We start from the raw sequence: 22,500 nt of genomic DNA on the forward strand, positions 1-22,500 counted from the left end.
GAGGGGGAGGGGGAGGGGGAAGAGGGAAGTAAAAAAAAAAAAAAAAAAAAAAAAAAAAAAACAGCATTGTTCCTGTAGGCATAAGGGGGCAAGGGGAGAGAGGGAAAACCAATGGGCGTGAGGGGAGAGTGGCTTAACAAGGTCAAAGTTTGATTGGGTCAGATCGTGTGAAACGTCCTTGTGATGTGGGGGGGGTTTTCCTTCTCTTTTTTCTCGTTTATATATTTTTTTCTCTCTCTCTCTTTTCACGCACACGTTCTCCTCCCATACCGCGTGCGAACGTGAGTTTTGTGGGCATATATTTTCCTCGTCCCAGTACTGTTTACGAACTATCAAAGATCACTTTAAGCCAAAATGAAATGAGGAAAGAAATAACCAGATATCGGGAATTGCGACACAGACACACACATATATATGTATATATATATGTATGTATGCATGTATATATATATATATATATATATATATATATATATATATATATATATATGTATATATATGTATATATATACATATATATATATATAAATGCGTTTGTGTATGTGTGTGTTTGTGTGTGCATGTGATCAAAGAAATTACATTTATTTTGTACTAAACGGAGATGCTAACTATGAAAAATTGGATTCAATTTTTTCATCTTAAGATTATTATCATGACTTCTGAACTTTGCAAGCTGAAAATTCATTAAGGTTTATTGCTATCAAACAAATACTACATGCATGTCTCAATATATTTTACTTGAATACTAAAATAAGGGAAGGATCAAATTGAAATTACATGAGTATAAATGGAAAAAAAATTACATAATCAATTTGTTTATTGATTGTTAATCTTTACCAGATGCAGGAAAAGTCTGATTGATACTCCATGTCTATATAAAAGACGCCCTAGCATGCAACCTGAAAGCCTTTTAACTTTGTTTTTTTATTTAAATTTCCCATGGATTATGTGAATAGCTGAGCTGTGGATGAATTGGGAGAAAAAAAATGTTTGATCTACTTAGATTAAAAGAGACACATAGTAAATGAAATAAAATTCATGAAAAAATAAATGAGTGAATATGTGAAGAAACAAAATCGAAGAAAAAAAATGCGTACTTTTTTCTTTTTGTTTCTTTACTCAAGAGCTGGATGCCTGTCTCCTTAGAAAATAACTCTTGTTTACCTCTCCCTGATTTAAGGACGGTATCATACAAATAGCTTGAGGATTCAATCTTCAGTACATTTTCCGTGATTTACTGATACAGAATAAGACTTGCAGTGGGATAGATGATAACCGATGACTATTATATAATTGGAATTACAGGAATAATTGAAGTTTTTTTTTCTCTAGTATATCGGTTTTATATTATATTTTTTTTCATTCACTGAATAACCAGTTTTTCCCCAAATCAAACTGAGCTACATGAATGCCAATAATATATATAATACCTGTTGTACATCTACATTTTATGCGGATTGAAAAATTGTCGGCCTGTTTCTCCCTCTTTTTCAGTTTAAAATAAACAGATCTATAACTGGCAGTTTATTAAATCGATCTACATAATCAGTGAGTGAGACAGATGTCACGGGACGAAGTGCTTACATTCTCTACTATTATCATCATTCTCAACTATTTCTTCTGTCCCTATCATTCCCGCTTCTCTTCCTCGTTCTCCTCTACCCCTTCTCCCTCGTTCTTATCGTTCTCCTCCTTCTCCTTCCTCCTCGCCAAAGGCTCCCTGGTTGCCACCCCGTCTCTCGCCCCCCCCCCCACCCCAATGCCCACCCTACCACCCCCCACCCCCCCCACCCCACCCCCACCCCCCCCCCCCTCCCCCCCCCCCCCATGTCCGCAGCCATTCCGTCGTGGTTCACAGGCACGGCGTTCGACTCCATCACACGGTAGCCGTCCTCGTCAGCGACGTACTTGACGTAGAACTCTTGGCCTTCGGGTGACGTCCAGCTGTAGAGGGTGAAAATGCCATGTCATTAGATATGCAACTTATTATGGTATACACTGTCCTTTGCCAGACTAATAGTACCAATAGTTTACCTCAACGACACGTATTCCCGTTTCTCCCAATACCTAAGGATTCAAAATATATTTTGAAACTGGCATTTTTTTTTTTTTTTTCTTTTTTTTTTTTTTTTTTTTTTCATTTCCTGCTTCTAAAGTGGCTCTCTCCACTGACCTGTAAGATCCTTCCACGTGATCCCGGCGTCTCCCTCCTGCTGGTGTTGGTGATCTTCGCCCTCGAAGTCCAGAAATCGGACGTCCGGCCGAGCTGTCACCAGGACTGCCACGACCACGAGCACGTATAACGTCTACAAAGAAAAAAAAATAAAGTTGGTCACATTAACTATTTTTCACATAATAATGTTTTAAAATTGCTCGAAGTGCTAGTGAAATATAACAGTATCAAAAATAGATAGATGAAACAAAAAAGAGTATAAACAAACAAATACACAAACCATAGACTTCATCCTAAGGGGGGGGGTGGCAGTTTCCCGAGGTCCTCCCTGTGTCAGACGAGGCAGTGCAGTGACAAACACCTTCGTTTTTTTTTCTTTTTTTTTTTCCCCTCATAGCAGGTCCTTTATAGTACCTGAGGAAAAGACAACAACGCACTCACCTCTTCCTCGGCTCGCTGGCCAAGGGAAGGTCAGCCTGCGGGGGGCTGGGGGAGGGGGAGGGCGGGAGGATGAGAGGGAAGTAAAAACAAAACAAAAAAACAGAGTGTTGTTCCTGTAGGCATAAGGGGGCAAGGGGCGGGGGGGAAGGAAGGTGAGAGAGGGGGGGGGAGGAGGTTGAGCCGGGCGAGTGAGAGGAGAGAGAGGAAGGGTTGGAGAGGCGGAGAATCCAAGGGTTGACGAGTTGAGCCGGAGACGAGGTGGGGAGAGGGCGGCGGGGGGAGGGGGGCGAGAGAGGGAGGCGAGGGAGTGAGGAGGGCGAGGAGAGCGGGGGAAGAGAGAGAGGGAGGGAGTTGGAGAGGGGGAGGGGAGAGAGGGAGAATAGAATCAATGGGCGTGAGGGGAGGGGGGGTGGAGTGCCTTAACAAGGTCAAGGTTTGGTTGGGTCAGATCGTGTGAAACGTCCTTGTGATGGGGGGTGGGGGGGGGGTTTTCCTTCTCTTTTTTCTTCGTTTATTTTTTTTTTCTCTCTTTTCACGCACACGTTCTCCTCCCTTACCGCGTGCGAACGTGAGTTTTGTGGGCATATATTTTCCTCGTCCCCAATACTATTTAAGAACTGTCAAAGTTCACTTTAAGCCAAAATCTATAGCAGCTATATGAGGAAAGAAATAATCAAATATCGTGTAATTGTGATTATATATACACATGTGTGTCTGTTTACATGTGATTAAAGAAATTACATTTATTTTTGTACTAAACGGAGATGTTAACTATAGAAAATTGGATGCAAATTTTCTTTTTGTCTTCTTAAGATTATTATTAACTTCACACGCTTAAAATCCTTATCTAAAATTCAGCATGCTTTATGTCTATCAAACAAATATTACATGCATGCCTCAATAAATTTTACTTGAATACTAAAATAAGGGAATGAGCAAATTGAAATTGCATGAGTGTAAAGGAAAAAAGAAAAAAAAAAAATAAAAACCATAATCAGTTTGTTTGTTTATTGATTGTAATTTTTTACTATATGCTGGGAAAGTTTGAAAGATACTCCATGTCTATATAAAGACGCCTTAGCATGTAACCTGAAAACCTTTTAATTTTGTTTTTCATTTAAATTTTCCATGGATTATATGAATAGCTGAACTGTGAATGAATTGGGAACAAAAAAATATTGATCTACTAAAATTTAAAGAGACTGAGTAAAAGCAATAAAATGAATGAGAAAAATAAACAAGTGAATATGCGAAGAAACAAAATCCAAGAAAATATGTTTTTTGTTTTTTGTTAGTTTTCTTTACTCAAGAGCTGGATGGCCTGTCTCACTAAAAATTCACGTGTTTACCTCCCCTGATTTAAGGACGGTATAATACAACTAGCTTGGGATTCACATCATTAGGTGAAGGTGATTTGCTGATACAGAATAAGAATTGCAGTGGAATAGATTATAACCGATGACTGTTATATAATTGGAATTGCAGGAAAGATTTTAAAAATATATGTGTTATAAGTCTAGAAGGAAAGTGAGTTAGGCAATTTGTTTTCTTCTCTCTTGTTATATCGGTTTTATATCATATTTTTCATTCATTGAATAACCAGTTTTTACATTTACCAATTCATGCAGATTTGACAAAGGTCGGCCTGTTTCTCCCCTCTTTTTCAGTTTTTGAATAAACAAAATCTATAAATGACAGTTTATTAAATCGATCCACACAATCAGTGAGACAGATCTCACTGGCGACGAAGTGTTACATTCTGTACCATTATCATCATTCTCCAACTATTTTCTCTGTTCTTATCATTCAGCCGTTTCTCCTTCCTCGTTCTCCTCCTCTTACTACTCCCCCGTTCTATCGCTCTCCGCCTTCTCCTTCGTTCTCCTCCCTCTTCTCCCTCCGTTCCTATCGTTCTCCGCCTTCTCCTTCCTCCTCGCCAAAGGCTCCCTGGTTGCCGTCCGCAGCCATTCCGTCGTGGTTCACAGGCACGGCGTTCGACTCCATCACACGGTAGCCGTCCTCGTCAGCGACGTACTTGACGTAGAACTCTTGGCCTTCGGGTGACGTCCAGCTGTAGAGGTGAAATATTGCCATGCCATTAAATATGCAACTTATTATAGTATACAGTGTCCTTTGCTAGACTAATAGTACCAATAGTTTACCTCAAGGCACGTATCCCCGTCTCCCAATACCTAAGGATTCAAAACATATTTTGAAACTGATATGATTGTTTTTCCTTTCCTGCTTCAGATCTTTCCTCCCCAAAGTCGCTACTCCACTGACCTGTAAGATCCTTCCACGTGATCCCCGGCGTCTCCCTCCTGCTGGTGTTGGTGATCTTCGCCCTCGAAGTCCAGGACGTCCGGCCGAGCTGTCACCAGGACTGCCACGGCCACGAGTACGAATAACGTCTACAAGAAAAGTTGGTCACATTAACCATTTTTCACACAATAAAGTTTTAAAATTGCTCGAAGTGCGTAGTGAAATATAACAGTATCAAAAGTAGATAGATGAAACAAAAAGAGTGTAAACAAACAAACACACAAACCATAGACTTCATCCTAAGGTAGTTTCCCGAGGTCCTCCCTGTGTCAGAAGAGGCAGTGCAGTGACAAACACCTTCGTCAGAGCAGGTCCTTTATAGTACCTGAGGAAAAGACAACAACGCACTCACCTCTTCCTCGGCTCGCTGGCCAAAGGAAGGTCAGCCTGCGGGGGGAGGGGGAGGGGGAGGGGGAAGAGGGAAGAAAAAAAAAAAAAAAAAAAAAAAAAAAAAAACAGCATTGTTCCTGTAGGCATAAGGGGGCAAGGGGAGAGAGGGAAAACCAATGGGCGTGAGGGGAGAGTGGCTTAACAAGGTCAAAGTTTGATTGGGTCAGATCGTGTGGAACGTCCTTGTGATGTGGGTGCTTTTTCATTCTTCTTTTTCCTCGTTTATATATTTTTTTCGTCTTTCTTTTCACGCACACATTCTACCATACTGCGTGCTTACGTGAGTTTTGTGGGAATGGATTTTCATCGCCCAGTACTGTTTACGAACTATCAAAGATCACTTTAAGCCAAAATAATACGAGGAAAGAAATAACCAGATATCGGGAATTGCGACACAGACACCTCACATTTATATTATATATATATGTATGTATGCATGTATATATTAATATATATATATATATATATATATATGTATATATATGTATATATATATATATATATATATATAAATGCGTTTGTGTATGTTTGTGTTTGTGTGTGCATGTGATCAAAGAAATTACATTTATTTTGTACTAAACGGAGATGCTAACTATGAAAAATTGGATTCAATTTTCATTTTTTGCATCTAAGTTATTATCATGACTTCTGAACTTTGCAAGCTGAAAATTCATTAAGGTTTATTGCTATCAAACAAATACTACATGCATGTCTCAATATATTTTACTTGAATACTAAAATAAGGGAAGGATCAAATTGAAATTACATGAGTATAAATGGAAAAAAAATTACATAATCAATTTGTTTATTGATTGTTAATCTTTACCAGATGCAGGAAAAGTCTGATTGATACTCCATGTCTATATAAAAGACGCCCTAGCATGCAACCTGAAAGCCTTTTAACTTTGTTTTTTTATTTAAATTTCCCATGGATTATGTGAATAGCTGAGCTGTGGATGAATTGGGAGAAAAAAAATGTTTGATCTACTTAGATTAAAAGAGACACATAGTAAATGAAATAAAATTCATGAAAAAATAAATGAGTGAATATGTGAAGAAACAAAATCGAAGAAAATGCGTACTTTTTTTCTTTTTGTTTCTTTACTCAAGAGCTGGATGGCCTGTCTCCTTAGAAAATAACCTGTTTACCTCCCCTGATTTAAGGACGGTATCATACAAATAGCTTGAGATTCACATCTTCAGTACATTTTCCGTGATTTACTGATACAGAATAAGACTTGCAGTGGGATAGATGATAACCGATGACTATTATATAATTGGAATTACAGGAATAATTGAAGTTTTTTTTTCTCTAGTATATCGGTTTTATATTATATTTTTTTTCATTCACTGAATAACCAGTTTTTCCCCAAATCAAACTGAGCTACATGAATGCCAATAATATATATAATACCTGTTGTACATCTACATTTTATGCGGATTGAAAAATTGTCGGCCTGTTTCTCCCCTCTTTTTCAGTTTAAAATAAACAGAATCTATAACTGGCAGTTTATTAAATCGATCTACATAATCAGTGAGACAGATGTCACGGGCGACGAAGTGCTTACATTCTCTACTATTATCATCATTCTCCAACTATTTCTTCTGTCCCTATCATTCCCCCGCTTCTCCTTCCTCGTTCTCCTCTACCCCCTTCTCCCTCCGTTCTTATCGTTCTCCTCCTTCTCCTTCCTCCTCGCCAAAGGCTCCCTGGTTGCCGTCCGCAGCCATTCCGTCGTGGTTCACAGGCACGGCGTTCGACTCCATCACACGGTAGCCGTCCTCGTCAGCGACGTACTTGACGTAGAACTCTTGGCCTTCGGGTGACGTCCAGCTGTAGAGGGTGAAATATGCCATGTCATTAGATATGCAACTTATTATGGTATACACTGTCCTTTGCCAGACTAATAGTACCAATAGTTTACCTCAACGACACGTATTCCCGTCTCCCAATACCTAAGGATTCAAAATATATTTTGAAACTGGTTTTTTTTTTTTTTTTTTTTTTTTTTTTTTTTTTTTTTTTTTTCATTTCCTGCTTCCTAAAGTGGCTCTCTCCACTGACCTGTAAGATCCTTCCACGTGATCCCCGGCGTCTCCCTCCTGCTGGTGTTGGTGATCTTCGCCCTCGAAGTCCAGGACGTCCGGCCGAGCTGTCACCAGGACTGCCACGACCACGAGCACGAATAACGTCTACAAAGAAAAGTTGGTCACATTAACTATTTTTCACATAATAATGTTTTAAAATTGCTCGAAGTGCCTAGTGAAATATAACAGTATCAAAAATAGATAGATGAAACAAAAAGAGTATAAACAAACAAATACACAAACCATAGACTTCATCCTAAGGCAGTTTCCCGAGGTCCTCCCTGTGTCAGACGAGGCAGTGCAGTGACAAACACCTTCGTCATAGCAGGTCCTTTATAGTACCTGAGGAAAAGACAACAACGCACTCACCTCTTCCTCGGCTCGCTGGCCAAGGGAAGGTCAGCCTGCGGGGGGAGGGGGAGGGGGGAGAGGGAAGTAAAAACAAAAACAAAAAAACAGAGTGTTGTTCCTGTAGGCATAAGATGGCAAGGGGAGAGAGGGAGAATCAATGGGCGTGAGGGGAGAGTGCCTTAACAAGGTCAAGGTTTGGTTGGGTCAGATCGTGTGAAACGTCCTTGTGATGTGGGGGGGGGGTTTCCTTCTCTTTTTTCTCGTTTATTTTTTTTTTCTCTCTTTTCACGCACACGTTCTCCTCCCTTACCGCGTGCGAACGTGAGTTTTGTGGGCATATATTTTCCTCGTCCCAATACTATTTAAGAACTGTCAAAGTTCACTTTAAGCCAAAATCATATGAGGAAAGAAATAATCAAATATCGGGTAATTGTGATTTATATATACACATGTGTGTCTGTTTACATGTGATTAAAGAAATTACATTTATTTTGTACTAAACGGAGATGTTAACTATAGAAAATTGGATGCAAATTTTCTTTTTGTCTTCTTAAGATTATTATTAACTTCACACGCTTAAAATCCTTATCTAAAATTCAGCATGCTTTATGTCTATCAAACAAATATTACATGCATGCCTCAATAAATTTTACTTGAATACTAAAATAAGGGAATGAGCAAATTGAAATTGCATGAGTGTAAAGGGAAAAAAAATACATAATCAGTTTGTTTGTTTATTGATTGTAATTTTTTACTATATGCTGGGAAAGTTTGAAAGATACTCCATGTCTATATAAAAGACGCCTTAGCATGTAACCTGAAAACCTTTTAATTTTGTTTTTCATTTAAATTTTCCATGGATTATATGAATAGCTGAACTGTGAATGAATTGGGAACAAAAAAATATTGATCTACTAAAATTTAAAGAGACTGAGTAAAAGCAATAAAATGAATGAGAAAAATAAACAAGTGAATATGCGAAGAAACAAAATCCAAGAAAATATGTTTTTTGTTTTTTGTTTTGTTTCTTTACTCAAGAGCTGGATGGCCTGTCTCACTAAAAATTCACGTGTTTACCTCCCCTGATTTAAGGACGGTATAATACAACTAGCTTGGGATTCACATCATTAGGTGAAGGTGATTTGCTGATACAGAATAAGAATTGCAGTGGAATAGATTATAACCGATGACTGTTATATAATTGGAATTGCAGGAAAGATTTTAAAAATATATGTGTTATAAGTCTAGAAGGAAAGTGAGTTAGGCAATTTTTTTTCTTCTCTCTTGTATATCGGTTTTATATCATATTTTTCATTCATTGAATAACCAGTTTTTTACATTTACCAATTTATGCAGATTTGACAAAGGTCGGCCTGTTTCTCCCCTCTTTTTCAGTTTTAAATAAACAAAATCTATAAATGACAGTTTATTAAATCGATCCACACAATCAGTGAGACAGATCTCACTGGCGACAAATTGTTTATATTCTGTACCATTATCATCATTCTCCAACTATTTTCTCTGTTCTTATCATTCAGCCGTTTCTCCTTCCTCGTTCTCCTCCTCTTACTACTCCCTACGTTCCTATCGCTCTCCGCCTTCTCCTCCTCGTTCTCCTCCTGCTCCTCCCTCTGTTCTTATCGTTCTCCGCCTTCTCCTTCCTCCTCGCCAAAGGCTCCCTGGTTGCCGTCCGCAGCCATTCCGTCGTGGTTCACAGGCACGGCGTTCGACTCCATCACACGGTAGCCGTCCTCGTCAGCGACGTACTTGACGTAGAACTCTTGGCCTTCGGGTGACGTCCAGCTGTAGAGGTGAAATATTGCCATGCCATTAGATATGCAACTTATTAAGGTATACACTGTCCTTTGCTAGACTAATAGTACCAATAGTTTACCTCAACGACACGTATTCCCGTCTCCCAATACCTAAGGATTCAAAACATATTTTGAAACTGATATGACAATTTTTCCTTTCCTGGTTCAGATCTTTCATCCCCAAAGAGTGGCTCTCTCCACTGACCTGTAAGATCCTTCCACGTGATCCCCGGCGTCTCCCTCCTGCTGGTGTTGGTGATCTTCGCCCTCGAAGTCCAGGACGTCCGGCCGAGCTGTCACCAGGACTGCCACGGCCACGAGCACGAATAACGTCTACAAAGAAAAGTTGGTCACATTAACTATTTTTCACATAATAATGTTTTAAAATTGCTCGAAGTGCCTAGTGAAATATAACAGTATCAAAAATAGATAGATGAAACAAAAAGAGTATAAACAAACAAATACACAAACCATAGACTTCATCCTAAGGCAGTTTCCCGAGATCCTCCCTGTGTCAGACGAGGCAGTGCAGTGACAAACACCTTCGTCATAGCAGGTCCTTTATAGTACCTGAGGAAAAGACAACAACGCACTCACCTCTTCCTCGGCTCGCTGGCCAAGGGAAGGTCAGCGGGAGGGAAGTTAAAAAAAACAGCGTTGTTCCTGTAGGCATAAGAGGGCAAGGGGAGAGAGGGAGAATCAATGGGCGTGAGGGGAGAGTGCCTTAACAAGGTCAAGGTTTGGTTGGGTCAGATCGTGTGAAACGTCCTCGTGATGTGGGGGGGTTTTCCTTCTCTTTTTTCTCGTTTATATATTTTTTTCTCTCTTTTCACGCACGCATTCTCCTCCCATACCGCGTGCGTACGTGAGTTTTGTGGGAATAGATTTTCCTTGTTCAAATACTATTTACGAACTGTCAAAGATCACTTTAAACCAAAATGATATGAGGAAAGAAATAATCAAATATCGGGAAATTGTGGTATATATATATATATATATATATATATATATATATATATATATATATATATATATACATACATACATACATACACACAAATGTGTGTTCATGTGATCAAAGAAATTACATTTATTTTGTACTAAACGGAGATGCTAAGAAAAATTGGATTCAATTTTTCTTTTTGTCATCTTAAGATTATTATCATGTCTTCTGAACTTCACACGCTTAAAATCTTTTATCTAAAATTCAGCATGCTTTATGTCTATCAAACAAATATTACATGCATGCCTCAATAAATTTTTAAATAAGGGAATGAGTAAATTGAAATTTCATGAGTGTAAATGGAAAGAAAATACACAATCAGTTTGTTTGTTTATTGATTGTAAATTTTTACTATATGCTGGGAAAGTCTGAATGATACTCCATGTCTATATAAAAGACGCCCTAGCATGTTTGTTTTTTATTTAAATTGTCCATGGATTATATGAATAGATGAGCTGTGAATGAACTGGGGACAAAAATGTTTGGTCTAATTAGATTAAAAGAGACAGAGAGTAAATGCAATAAAATCTATGAAAATTAAATAAGTGAATATGCGAAGAAACAAAATCCAAGAAAATATGTTTTTTGTTTTGTTTCTTTACTCAAGAGCTGGACGGCCTGTCTCATTAAAAATTCACGTGTTTACCTCTCCTGATTTAAGGACGGTTTAATACAAGTAGCTTGGGATTCACATCTTCAGGACAGTTCGGTGATTTGCTGATACAGAATAAGAATTGCAGTGGAATAGATTATAACCGATGACTGTTATATGATTGGAATTGCAGGAAATATTTTAAAAATATATGTGTTATCAGTCTAGAATGAAAGTGAGTTAGGCAATTTTTTTTCTTCTCTCTTGTATATCGGTTTTATATCATATTTTTCATTCATTGAATAACCAGTTTTTTACATTTACCAATTTATGCAGATTGAACAAAGGTCGGCCTGTTTCTCCCCTCTTTTTTCAGTTTTAAATAAACAAAATCTATAAATTACAGTTTATTAAATCGATCTACACAATCAGTGAGACAGATCTCACTGGCAACGAATTGCTTATATTCTGTACCATTATCATCATTCTCCAACTATTTTCTCTGTTCTTATCATTCAGCCGTTACTCCTTCCTCGTTCTCCTCCTCTTACTACTCCCTCCGTTCCTATCGCTCTCCGCCTTCTCCTTCTTCGTTCTCCTCCTGCTCCTCCCTCTGTTCTTATCGTTCTCCGCCTTCTTCCTCCTCGCCAAAGGCTCCCTGGTTGCCGTCCGCAGCCATTCCGTCGTGGTTCACAGGCACGGCGTTCGACTCCATCACACGGTAGCCGTCCTCGTCAGCGACGTACTTGACGTAGAACTCTTGGCCTTCGGGTGACGTCCAGCTGTAGAGGTGAAATATTGCCATGCCATTAGATATGCAACTTATTAAGGTATACACTGTCCTTTGCTAGACTAATGGTACCAATAGTTTACCTCAACGACACGTATTCCCGTCTCCCAATACCTAAGGATTCAAAACATATTTTGAAACTGATATGACAATTTTTCCTTTCCTGGTTCAGATCTTTCATCCCCAAAGAGTGGCTCTCTCCACTGACCTGTAAGATCCTTCCACGTGATCCCCGGCGTCTCCCTCCTGCTGGTGTTGGTGATCTTCGCCCTCGAAGTCCAGGACGTCCGGCCGAGCTGTCACCAGGACTGCCACGGCCACGAGTACGAATAATGTCTACAAGAAAAGTTGGTCACATTAACCATTTTTCACATAATAATGTTTTAAAATTGCTCGAAGTGCGTAGTGAAATATAACAGTATCAAAAGTAGATAGATGAAACAAAAAGAGTGTAAACAAACAAACACACAAACCATAGACTTCATCCTAAGGCAGTTTCCCGAGGTCCTCCCTGTGTCAGACGAGGCAGTGCAGTGACAAACACCTTCGTCATAGCAGGTCCTTTATAGTACCTGAGGAAAAGACAACAACGCACTCACCTCTTCCTCGGCTCGCTGGCCAAGGGAAGGTCAGCCTGCGGGGGGAGGGGGAGGGGGAGGGAAGTTTAAAAAAACAGTGTTGTTCCTATAGGCATAAAGGGGCAAGGGGAGAGAGGGAAAACCAATGGGCGTGAGGGGAGAGTGCCTTAACAAGGTCAAGGTTTGGTTGGGTCAGATCGTGTGGAACGTCCTTGTGATGTGGGTGCTTTTTCCCTTTTTTAACCTCGTTTCTTTTTATCGTTTTTTTATTGTTGTTGTTTTTCACGCACACATTCTCCTCCCTTACCGCGTGCGAACGTGAGTTTTGTGGGCATATATTTTCCTCGTCCTAATACTATTTAAGAACTGTCAAAGTTCACTTTAAGCCAAAATCATATGAGGAAAGAAATAATCAAATATCGGGAAATTGTGATTTATATATACACATGTGTGTGTCTGTTTACATGTGAATAAAGAAATTACATTTATTTTGTACTAAACGGAGATGTTAACTATAGAAAATTGGATGCAAATTTTCTTTTTGTCTTCTTAAGATTATTATTAACTTCACACGCTTAAAATCCTTACCTAAAATTCAGCATGCTTTATGTCTATCAAATAGATATTACATGCATGCTTCAATAAATTTTACTTGAATACTAAAATAAGGGAATGAGCAAATTGAAATTGCATGAGTGTAAATGGAAAAAAATACATAATCAGTTTGTTTGTTTATTGATTGTAAATTTTTACTATATGCTGGAAAAGTCTGAATGACACTCCATGTCTATATAAAAGACGTCCTAGCATGCAACCTGAAAGCCTTTTAATTTTGTTTTTCATTTAAATTTTCCATGGATTATATGAATAGTTGAGCTGTGAATGAACTGGGGACAAAAATGTTTGGTCTAATTAGATTAAAAGAGACAGAGAGTAAATGCAATAAAATCTATGAAAATTAAATAAGTGAATTTTTTTTTATCTTTATATCTTTAGACAAGAGCTGGATAGCCTGTCTCTTCAAAAATGCACATTTTTTGCCTCCCCTGATATAAGTATAGTATCAGACAAGTAGCTTGGAATACACATCTTCAGCATTGTCCGGGTGATTTGCTGATACAGAATAAGAATTGCAATGGGATAGATAATAACTGATGGCTGTTATGTAATTAGAATTGCAGAAAAGGTTTAAAATATACACATCTGTTATAAGTCTAGAATGAAAGTAAATTAGGCAATAATTGAAGTCTTTATCTCTTGTATCTCGGTTTTATATCATATTTTTCATTCACTAAATAACCAGTTTCCCAAAATCAAATTGAGCTACAAGAATGCCAGTAATATGTATAATACCTGTTGTACTTTTACCAATTTAGGCGGAGTGAACAATGGTCGGCCTGTTTCTCCCTTTTTTTCAGTTTTAAATAAACAAAATCTATAAATGACAGTTTATTAAATCGATCTACATAATCAGCCAGACAGATCTCACGGGCGACGAAGTTTCATTCTCTACCATTATCATCATTCTCCAACTATTTCTTCTGTCCTTATCATTCCCCCGCTTCTCCTTCCTCGTTCTCTTCCTCCCCCTTCTCCCTCCGTTCTTATCGTTCTCCGCCTTCTCCTTCCTCCTCGCCAAAGGCTCCCTGGTTGCCGTCCGCAGCCATTCCGTCGTGGTTCACAGGCACGGCGTTCGACTCCATCACACGGTAGCCGTCCTCGTCAGCGACGTACTTGACGTAGAACTCTTGGCCTTCGGGTGACGTCCAGCTGTAAAGGGTGAAATATTGCCATGCCATTAAATATGGAACTTATTATAGTATACAGTGTCCTTTGCTAGACTAATAGTACCAATAGTTTACCTCAACGACACGTATTCCCGTTTCCCAATACCTAAGGATTCAAAACATATTTTGAAATTATGAAAAATTTTCCTTTCCTGGTTCAAATCTTTCTTCCCCAAAGTGGCTCTCTCCACTGACCTGTAAGATCCTTCCACGTGATCCCCGGCGTCTCCCTCCTGCTGGTGTTGGTGATCTTATCCCTCGAAGTCCAGGACGTCCGGCCGAGCTGTCACCAGGACTGCCACGGCCAGGATTAGGAGTGATGCCTGAGGAATAATAAGCGCTGTTTTTGCTGTGCCTGTACGTTGCTATTAATTGATGATGATGACAGCAACAACAATAGTAATGATATTGATTATGATAATAACAACAAGAAAAATAACAATGATAATAATGATAACAAAAATAATTATGATAAAAAGGATAACAATAACAATGATACTGATAACAATGACAATAATAATAACAATAACAATTATAAGAATCGAAATGAAAAATATATATATATGTACAATAATACGACAACAAAAAGAAAAAATGAATGAAGTCACTCACCACAAACTTCATTGTAAGACTTCTCCAATCGTGAACAAAACACCTTCCCAAAAGCAGACCTGTCCCTTAGAAGGAGGAAGAATGAATGACAGATCACACAGCCCCGTCTGGGCTTTTATACGAGCGAGGCAAGAAAATCTCCGCTTGACAAGCCATGACTGACTGACCCCTTCGTCCATGCCTCGATGGCCATAGAAGGTCAAGGGCATATTGTATGTAAAAAAAAAAAAAAAAAAAAATGCTGATTATTTCGGGGAAAGTTGTACATGATTGAAAATCGAAAAGAAGAATGAAATATGCTACTGTTTATGTGAGGTTTGGGTTGGTCGTGTAAGGTAGATTTTATTTTATTTATTTTATTTTTTTTTTTTAAGGGTAAGAGATACATCCTTGTTCTGTAATTCATATTGAGAATAAGAAGATTCCTTTTACATACCATTAATAAAATCGGTATATCACAGCCCGCGATAAGGTGAACTACATGACATACACAATATTTTTCTTATATCTACAGTTTATCTGAACCTTGAAAAGACGAATCCAATGACATTATAATCATTGCATTTTTTCGTTCATACTTTATATGAATGTATTTTGTTATTCATGGATTGTACTATGAATCGTTCCTGATTATTTTATTAGTTTGGTTGTTTGTCTATTAATTTGTTTGTTAATATTACTAGAATAGGACTACTTGACTCGAATTATGTGTTAGAAAGCGAGAGTTTGGCTCATAGTCTATCCGCCACGTTCAGTCCTTATCAGAGAGAAGAGAAGGCTTGGCGTTGAGTACTTCGGATGCAAGTCAACATAGCAATTCTAACTTGAATTCGAACCTCGTCTCACCTTTCAATACACCAGTTAAAAGCCAGTCCAATTTTGAGTAAGAAGAAACTCTACACTTTAAGCTATGTTTTATCACTCGTGTTATAAGACGTTTTTGTCATTTGCAAGAAAACCCTGGACGTATGACTTACTTCTAGTATTGGCATTTGCCCCTCTACCCACCTCCCCTCCCCAGTCTTTCTCTTTCTTCAAAATATTCAAACCCATTAAATACCTAAACAAATCTATGTAAGGCACGAACAAATTTATTACCTCTATTGTTGCACCGAGAGTCACCGAGAGTTAACTAATACATAAATCTGCAAAAGATAATGATAACGCGAAGAACAAGTATAGTTTATTGTGTGTAGTGTTTTTTTTTTCTGTGGCTTGCTAGTTTATAGAACAGGCAGGACACTTTAATTATCAGTTGATATTGCCTTTTAACAGTGTTGCATGTCGTCGAATGTTGTTTTAACACCATTTTGTAGGTGGTGTATCTATTTGTATACATAGAAAATCTATTGTTTAGGATGCAAGAAGAAAAAATCTTTAGACGAACGTGGCAGGAAAATTAAGTTATAGCCATTATGTTAATGATATCTGGGTTATATCCATTCGGTACTTTAGTTCTATTTGGATAACATGAATTCTGCTTGGCTTTGAAAATGCGAGGCAAATATGTATAGTCGAATATAAACAACACATTTGCTTTTCCTTTTCTTTCCTTTTTTATTTTATTTTTTATTATTATCTGTTTTTTGTTTTTTTTAGTTTAGTCTAACCTCAACCTCAAAGATAGTACATTGTCTCTTTCTCTCTTTCTTTCCGACTAGTTTGGCCTCAACCATCCCACGTCAACGAGGCAAGGTCAAAGAAGTCATTCAATCGTGGCGTGTCAAGCGGAGACTTTCTTGCCTCGCTCGTATAAAAGACTAAATGAAGTTTCGAGATCTGTCACAATACTCTTTCTCATTGCACTGGAAAGGTCTACTGTCATAGAAGAATTTTTAAGAATCATTCCTTTATTGGTTTGAAGAATCAGCTTTAAGATGAAGCTTGTGGTATGCGCTTTTGTTTTGTCTTTTCATGACTTTTCATATGATAATGATGATAGTAATGATAATGATAATAATAATAGTGATGATGATAGTGATAATGATAGGAATGATGATGATAATGATTATTCTTAGCATCATTATTGTTATTATCCTTATCATCATTAACATTATTATAAGTAGTAGTATTGTTCTGTTTTTGTCCTTGTCTATTTTTGTTATCATTATTACCATTATCCTCATTAATGTTACTACTATTATCCTCCTCCTCATCATCATTATCGTTTCTAAAATCATCAGCAGCATAAGTGTTATTGTCATTATCATATTTCCTCATTATCATTATTGTCACTGTTTTAGAACCGTTTATATACCAACAAGCTAATTAACCTAATCATCATTTCATACTCCACATCAAATTTACTGCAGATACTTCCCTCACTACAAACTGACCTTCATCCTTTCCCAGGCATCGCTCGTAATCCTGGCTGTCGCAGTCGTGGTGACAGCTCGTCCAGACGTCTTGAGCTTCGAGGGGGACGAGCAGCAGCACCAGCAGGAGGGAGACGCCGGGGATCACGTGGAAGGATCTTACAGGTTAGCTGAGGGTGTGATTATAGGGATCAGCTAGTGAAGCAGGAGGCAGTTTTAGGAATGTGGTTTGGTCGTAAGTTTTGAGGAAAGCGGAAGCAGATGTTGTAAAGATAAGTTACTGATTATTCATCTAGTGAGATAAAGCATAGATTTTTAAGGAATATCACTAATAACAAACCAACGTTTCATGATCTGTCTATTATACTCCTTGTAGCTGGACGTCACCCGAAGGCCAAGAGTTCTACGTCAAGTACGTCGCTGACGAGGACGGCTACCGTGTGATGGAGTCGAACGCCGTGCCTGTGAACCACGACGGAATGGCTGCGGACGGCAACCAGGGAGCCTTTGGCGAGGAGGAAGGAGAGGGCGGAGAACGATAAGAACGGAGGGAGAATAAGGATGAGGAGAACGATAAAAATAGAAGTAAAAGAAAGAGGAGAAACGAGAAGGTGGAGGACTATCAAGAAAAATCATTATTTATTGTTATATCTTAATCGTGATGTGACAACTGAGATCCATATCATCATTATGTAAACCCTTACATTAATAAATTATCAGTCATAGATTCTGTGTCTTTAATAATGAACAAGAAAAGAAAGAAAACAGTCACGACCATACACTTCATTCAGTCATCAGAAGTGATGTATGAAAAATAATTTAGAAATAGTATTCCTAATGAAAAAAAGAAAAGAAAAAAAAGACGAGTAATATGTCGAATGCCTAGGACTAAGGGCCGTTAAGAAGAAGGAATGTTCTTCAAACCTATTGAACATAGATCACTTATTGAACATCAGTCATCTCTGCAACATTAATCACTTATCGGACATCAGTCACGCAACGTCAGTCATCTAAAGAGTTGAAACGGTGATACAAAAATGTCCTTTGCTATGAATAGAGAAAGGTCATATACACCATACATGACTGTGAGACAAAGGAATGAAGTAGGCCGAAAAATATGATTTTGAAAATGTTTTAAAAAAATAGAAAGAAAAGACAAATGGAAAAACAAGTGGAAGAAAGAAAGAAAATATATATCACATATCAGTAACATTTATAAATATAGGTTATCATTTGTATCATAACTCCTCTTCCCTGATAAAGTTTTTGATCTTATAATGAATTTGAAAAAAAGGAGAAGTAGAAAAAAAAGGAATCATTAGGACATTAATGGCGATATTGTTTCAGGTTAGTAAAGGCTAATAACCCTTAATAGAATCCATTTCGTAGATCAAGGCACTACCTGATACTTATATTATGCTTATGTCGCTGATATGTTGAACATGCGGTGCCCCAATCCTTACCTGGAGCTCGTGTCTTCAGTGTGTCCCCTTCCCCTTAACTTTATTTAAAAATAATTATAAAGATATGAATGATCTTTTCTGCTAATCAGTGAAAAGGAAAATGATTTCATATCTAGATAGAACTCGGCAGAGAAGGAAATTAGTGGATGTTTAGAAAGAGAAGAAAACCTCTTTGAGATGTATTCTTTAATCAAATTTGAATTAACTAAAAAAAATAAAAAAAAAATGTCTGTACACACACATACATGCACATACACATATGTATGTATTTGTGTATATTGCATATCTGTGTTCGTGTGCAAATATTGTTTGAATTGAGTTTTATTTGATTGATACATTTGTATTAACTCAAAAAATGTCTGTACACACACATACATGCACATACACATATGTATATATTTGTTTGTAATATGTATGTGTGTTCGTGTACAGATATTGTTTGAATTGAGTCTTATTTGATTGAAACATCTCAAATAGAAGACACTCTCACATAGAAAATGTGTATTTGTGCGCGAATGAGGAAGTTTCCAATCCTGCTCAGCGATTCTATGACCTTTTCCCTCTTGCTCCATAGCCATAGCTCCATAAACAAATAGCGTTTTTTTTTTTTCTTCTTTTTTTCATAGTCTGGCCTTCTCTTGCCCAACGAGCCGAAGACAAAGCGGTCGGTGCGTTGCTATGCCTTTGTAGTTAGTATAAAAGACCTGCTATGAGTACGCTGCTCGTCAGTGCATTGCTTCGTCTGGCACAGGAGGGATCTTTAGACTGTCTGTTACTATGAAATCTATGGTTTGTACATTTGGGTTTCTCTTATTACTCTTTGAAACGATCAACATTTCAATTATAAGTTTTCAATTTAATGGTAAGTCACGGAGAATGCTTTACAACCTCGAAATATCCTTATTAGATATTTGAGAAAGGTAAAAGTGACCAATGTATCTTTTCTTGCAGATATTATTGGTAGTTTTGGCCGTGGCAGTCCTGGTGACAGCTCGGCCGGACGTCCTGGACTTCGAGGGCGAAGATCACCAACACCAGCAGGAGGGAGACGCCGGGGATCACGTGGAAGGATCTTACAGGTCAGTGGAGAGAGCCACTTTGGGGAACAAAGATCTGAAGCAGGAAAGGAAAAATATTCCATATCAATTTCAAAATATATCTTAAATCCTTAGGTAATACGTATCACTGAAGTAAACTATTGGTACTATTAGTCTGGCAAAGGACAGTGTATACTATAATAAGTTGCATATTTCATGGCATGGCAATATTTCACCTCTACAGCTGGACGTCACCCGAAGGCCAAGAGTTCTACGTCAAGTACGTCGCTGACGAGGACGGCTACCGTGTGATGGAGTCGAACGCCGTGCCTGTGAACCACGACGGAATGGCTGCGGACGGCAACCAGGGAGCCTTTGGCGAGGAGGAAGGAGAAGGCGGAGAACGATAAGAACGGAGGGAGAAGGAGAGGGCGGAGAACGATAAGAACGGAGGGAGAAGGAGGAGGAGGAGAACGATAAAGACAGGAATAGAAGAACTGGGGAAAAAAATAATGATGGAGGATAAGAAGAATATATTTGGAATGTTTTTTTTCATATTCATTTTTTTTTTTTTTTATGTCAATAATGTCGCTATGTATATCCCTATGCTAATAAAGTATCAATCGTAGATTCTGTGTATTTAATGAATAAGAAAGAAAAAAAGAAAAACGAAGATTATACCAGTAGGGGCCAGACAGTAACAGAGGCCTCTATTCATTCGGTCATCAGTAGTGATGTATGAATAATAAGTAGGGAAAGAAAAAAAGAAAAAAAAAGAATATACATATATATATATATATATATATATATATATATATATATATATATATATATATATATATATGTGTATGTATTGAGGACAAAGAAATTAATGGTCACTTTAAGAAAGTCACTTATCCAACATCAGACCCCTAGCAACGGTCATTTGCCAAAAAATAGACACTTATCAAAAAACAGTCACCTATCCAACATTAGTCAACTTTCGAACTTAAGTCTCATATGCAACACCAGTTTAAGACTGAAAATACGATACATAAATGTTTATTGTTATGTGCAACCCACCGGTGCCAACAGTTGTGAGCCACCAATGGGAGCAGTTATAAAGCACCTGATGCCCTGGTTGTAGATCGGTGGATGAACAGACAGACGTTCACGTGCCATGGTCTTTATTGTGGACTCTTGTTAATACACTAGGCGGCGGCCGAAGGCCGGAGGTCAGAGCTATTCGCTCTTGTCTGTCTGTCTGACCTGATCTGCTCTCTTGTCTGACCTGGTCTCTTTCTGTGTCCTTCTTAAGTATGAATCCAGAGACGCTTTCTATGCCTCAGGCCTTCCGTTAGCAAACACAGCTGCTAGAAGCTAGAGTTTCGAGGCAGAAACGAACACAGGAAACAGGACACGTCAGGTCGAAACAGACTGCCAGCGATATTGCATTGAATTAAGTAGAAATATATAATCAACGTCTTGGGTCAAATGATGCACAATACCAGTGCCTTACACTATGACTACAGTTAAAGAAAGGCATTCATATTCCGTTCTTCCTTGCTGAAAGAATGGCTATGGATACTATACTCAAATTTGGTACAAAGGGAATCAAGTAAGCCGAAAGACGTCTTTTGAAAGGGATTATTTGAGAAAGAATAAAAAGGAAAAGAAAGTTGAAAAAATAAATTATAAATATGTATTCCATATCAATGATATCTAAAAATATAATGAATGTAAGCATTTGCCCTGTAATGAATATAAAAAAAATATGCTGAAGTGAAAATTGAGAAAATAGAAAAAAGGGAAACATTATGGCATTATTAGTGGGTTAGGTTAGGTCCCTCACCTGATAAACCATAAGGAAAACAGGCGACCACTTCGTAGATTCAGACATGTCTAACCATGCTTATGCTGTTGATCATGCGGTATCCCCCCCCCCCTCCTGTCCAGATTCAAAAACAAACAATGAAACAAATTAACTGGAGTCTTCTGCTATTCAGGGATAGGGGACATGATGCCATAGCTAAATGAGACATAGAGGAGAGAAGGTAGTTTGGTGATTATAGAAGGAAATCTATTTGAAATATAGCAACTTATCCAAACTGTTTTCATGACTTTATGTATATATATATATATATATATATATATATATATATATATATATATATATATATATGTACATATATATATATATATATATATATATATATATATATATATACATATATATATATACATATATATATTGTAAAGGATTTAGATAGAATGAACATGTATTTTCTTTATATTTCTAATAAGGTTTATATGACTAATAGGGTTTTTTTCCTATTATTTATGATTCGCTGAATTGTAATGCCTTAGCAAAAACGTATCTCCTTTGGTTCTGTGCATGCGCGGTGGCATACTAGCATAATCCATGAATAACAAAATGCATTCACATAGAGTATGGACGAGAACATGCAATGATTACAATGTCATTGGATTCGTCTTTTCGAGGTTCAGATAAACTGTAGAGATAATAAAGATATTGTGTACGTCTTGATGTTTACCTCATCGCAGTACTAAGCTTAGATACTAATGTCTGTGATATACCGATTTTAATAATGCTATACAAAAATCTTCTCATTCTCAGTTTTCATTACAGAACAAGGGTGTATCTTTAATCCTAGAATAATAATAATAATAATAATAAATATAAATAAATAAAATAAATCTACCCAAACCATATATAAGCAGTAGAGTATTTCATTCATCTTTTC

The 22,500-nt window shown here is 37.7% G+C and overlaps 7 protein-coding genes and 1 pseudogene across 9 annotated transcripts; 2 read left to right on the top strand and 6 right to left on the bottom strand.

Moving 5' to 3' along the window:
• Window positions 1-1,678: 1,678 nt before the first annotated feature.
• LOC122253747 (larval cuticle protein 1-like) lies at window positions 1,679-2,465 on the bottom strand. Its single transcript, XM_086542219.1, is given in 5 exon segments — window positions 1,679-1,730; window positions 1,831-1,944; window positions 2,174-2,195; window positions 2,198-2,306; window positions 2,454-2,465. Coding segments are annotated over 5 exon segments (309 nt in total).
• A 2,036-nt stretch (window positions 2,466-4,501) lies between these two features.
• LOC122253749 (uncharacterized) lies at window positions 4,502-5,210 on the bottom strand. The gene is made up of 3 exons (XM_086542221.1): window positions 5,163-5,210; window positions 4,898-5,025; window positions 4,502-4,685 (listed from the first exon to the last, which is right to left on the bottom strand). The coding sequence occupies exons 1-3, from the start codon at window positions 5,172-5,174 to the stop codon at window positions 4,520-4,522; spliced, it is 306 nt and encodes a 101-aa protein (XP_086398347.1). The 5' UTR covers window positions 5,175-5,210; the 3' UTR covers window positions 4,502-4,519.
• Window positions 5,211-6,833: 1,623 nt separating this feature from the next.
• Window positions 6,834-7,730, bottom strand: LOC147470826 (uncharacterized). The gene is made up of 3 exons (XM_086542222.1): window positions 7,658-7,730; window positions 7,392-7,519; window positions 6,834-7,160 (listed from the first exon to the last, which is right to left on the bottom strand). Exons 1-3 carry the CDS (start codon window positions 7,667-7,669, stop codon window positions 6,995-6,997), a joined length of 306 nt encoding a protein of 101 aa, XP_086398348.1. The 5' UTR covers window positions 7,670-7,730; the 3' UTR covers window positions 6,834-6,994.
• A 1,526-nt stretch (window positions 7,731-9,256) lies between these two features.
• On the bottom strand, window positions 9,257-10,123 carry LOC147470827 (uncharacterized). Its single transcript, XM_086542224.1, has 3 exons — window positions 10,051-10,123; window positions 9,785-9,912; window positions 9,257-9,568 (listed from the first exon to the last, which is right to left on the bottom strand). Exons 1-3 carry the CDS (start codon window positions 10,060-10,062, stop codon window positions 9,403-9,405), a joined length of 306 nt encoding a protein of 101 aa, XP_086398350.1. The 5' UTR covers window positions 10,063-10,123; the 3' UTR covers window positions 9,257-9,402.
• A 1,517-nt stretch (window positions 10,124-11,640) lies between these two features.
• On the bottom strand, window positions 11,641-12,487 carry LOC122253750 (cuticle protein CP575-like). Its single transcript, XM_086542731.1, has 3 exons — window positions 12,438-12,487; window positions 12,173-12,300; window positions 11,641-11,956 (listed from the first exon to the last, which is right to left on the bottom strand). Exons 1-3 carry the CDS (start codon window positions 12,447-12,449, stop codon window positions 11,794-11,796), a joined length of 303 nt encoding a protein of 100 aa, XP_086398857.1. The 5' UTR covers window positions 12,450-12,487; the 3' UTR covers window positions 11,641-11,793.
• Window positions 12,488-13,519: 1,032 nt separating this feature from the next.
• LOC122253752 (uncharacterized) lies at window positions 13,520-14,953 on the bottom strand (annotated as a pseudogene). The gene is made up of 3 exons (XR_015191468.1): window positions 14,942-14,953; window positions 14,525-14,652; window positions 13,520-14,312 (listed from the first exon to the last, which is right to left on the bottom strand). The product of XR_015191468.1 is annotated as an uncharacterized LOC122253752 (transcript).
• A 1,612-nt stretch (window positions 14,954-16,565) lies between these two features.
• On the top strand, window positions 16,566-18,112 carry LOC122253741 (uncharacterized). The gene is made up of 3 exons (XM_086542730.1): window positions 16,566-16,830; window positions 17,294-17,421; window positions 17,633-18,112. Exons 1-3 carry the CDS (start codon window positions 16,819-16,821, stop codon window positions 17,796-17,798), a joined length of 306 nt encoding a protein of 101 aa, XP_086398856.1. The 5' UTR covers window positions 16,566-16,818; the 3' UTR covers window positions 17,799-18,112.
• A 1,230-nt stretch (window positions 18,113-19,342) lies between these two features.
• LOC122253751 (uncharacterized) lies at window positions 19,343-20,254 on the top strand. Of its 2 annotated transcripts, XM_086542729.1 has the most exons (3): window positions 19,343-19,508; window positions 19,671-19,798; window positions 20,001-20,254. In XM_086542729.1, exons 1-3 carry the CDS (start codon window positions 19,497-19,499, stop codon window positions 20,164-20,166), a joined length of 306 nt encoding a protein of 101 aa, XP_086398855.1. In that variant the 5' UTR covers window positions 19,343-19,496; the 3' UTR covers window positions 20,167-20,254. The 2 variants fall into 2 exon arrangements, with proteins under 2 accessions (XP_086398855.1, XP_086398854.1); XM_086542728.1 differs by lacking the exon at window positions 19,343-19,508 and having other exon boundaries at window positions 19,638-19,798.
• The last annotated feature ends 2,246 nt before the right edge of the window (window positions 20,255-22,500 follow it).

This window comes from Penaeus japonicus, unplaced genomic scaffold (genome assembly GCF_977035675.1).
Source record: "Penaeus japonicus unplaced genomic scaffold, GWHDUDI00000001_assembly GWHDUDI00000012, whole genome shotgun sequence".
In the NCBI taxonomy this organism is placed as follows: domain Eukaryota; kingdom Metazoa; phylum Arthropoda; class Malacostraca; order Decapoda; family Penaeidae; genus Penaeus; species Penaeus japonicus.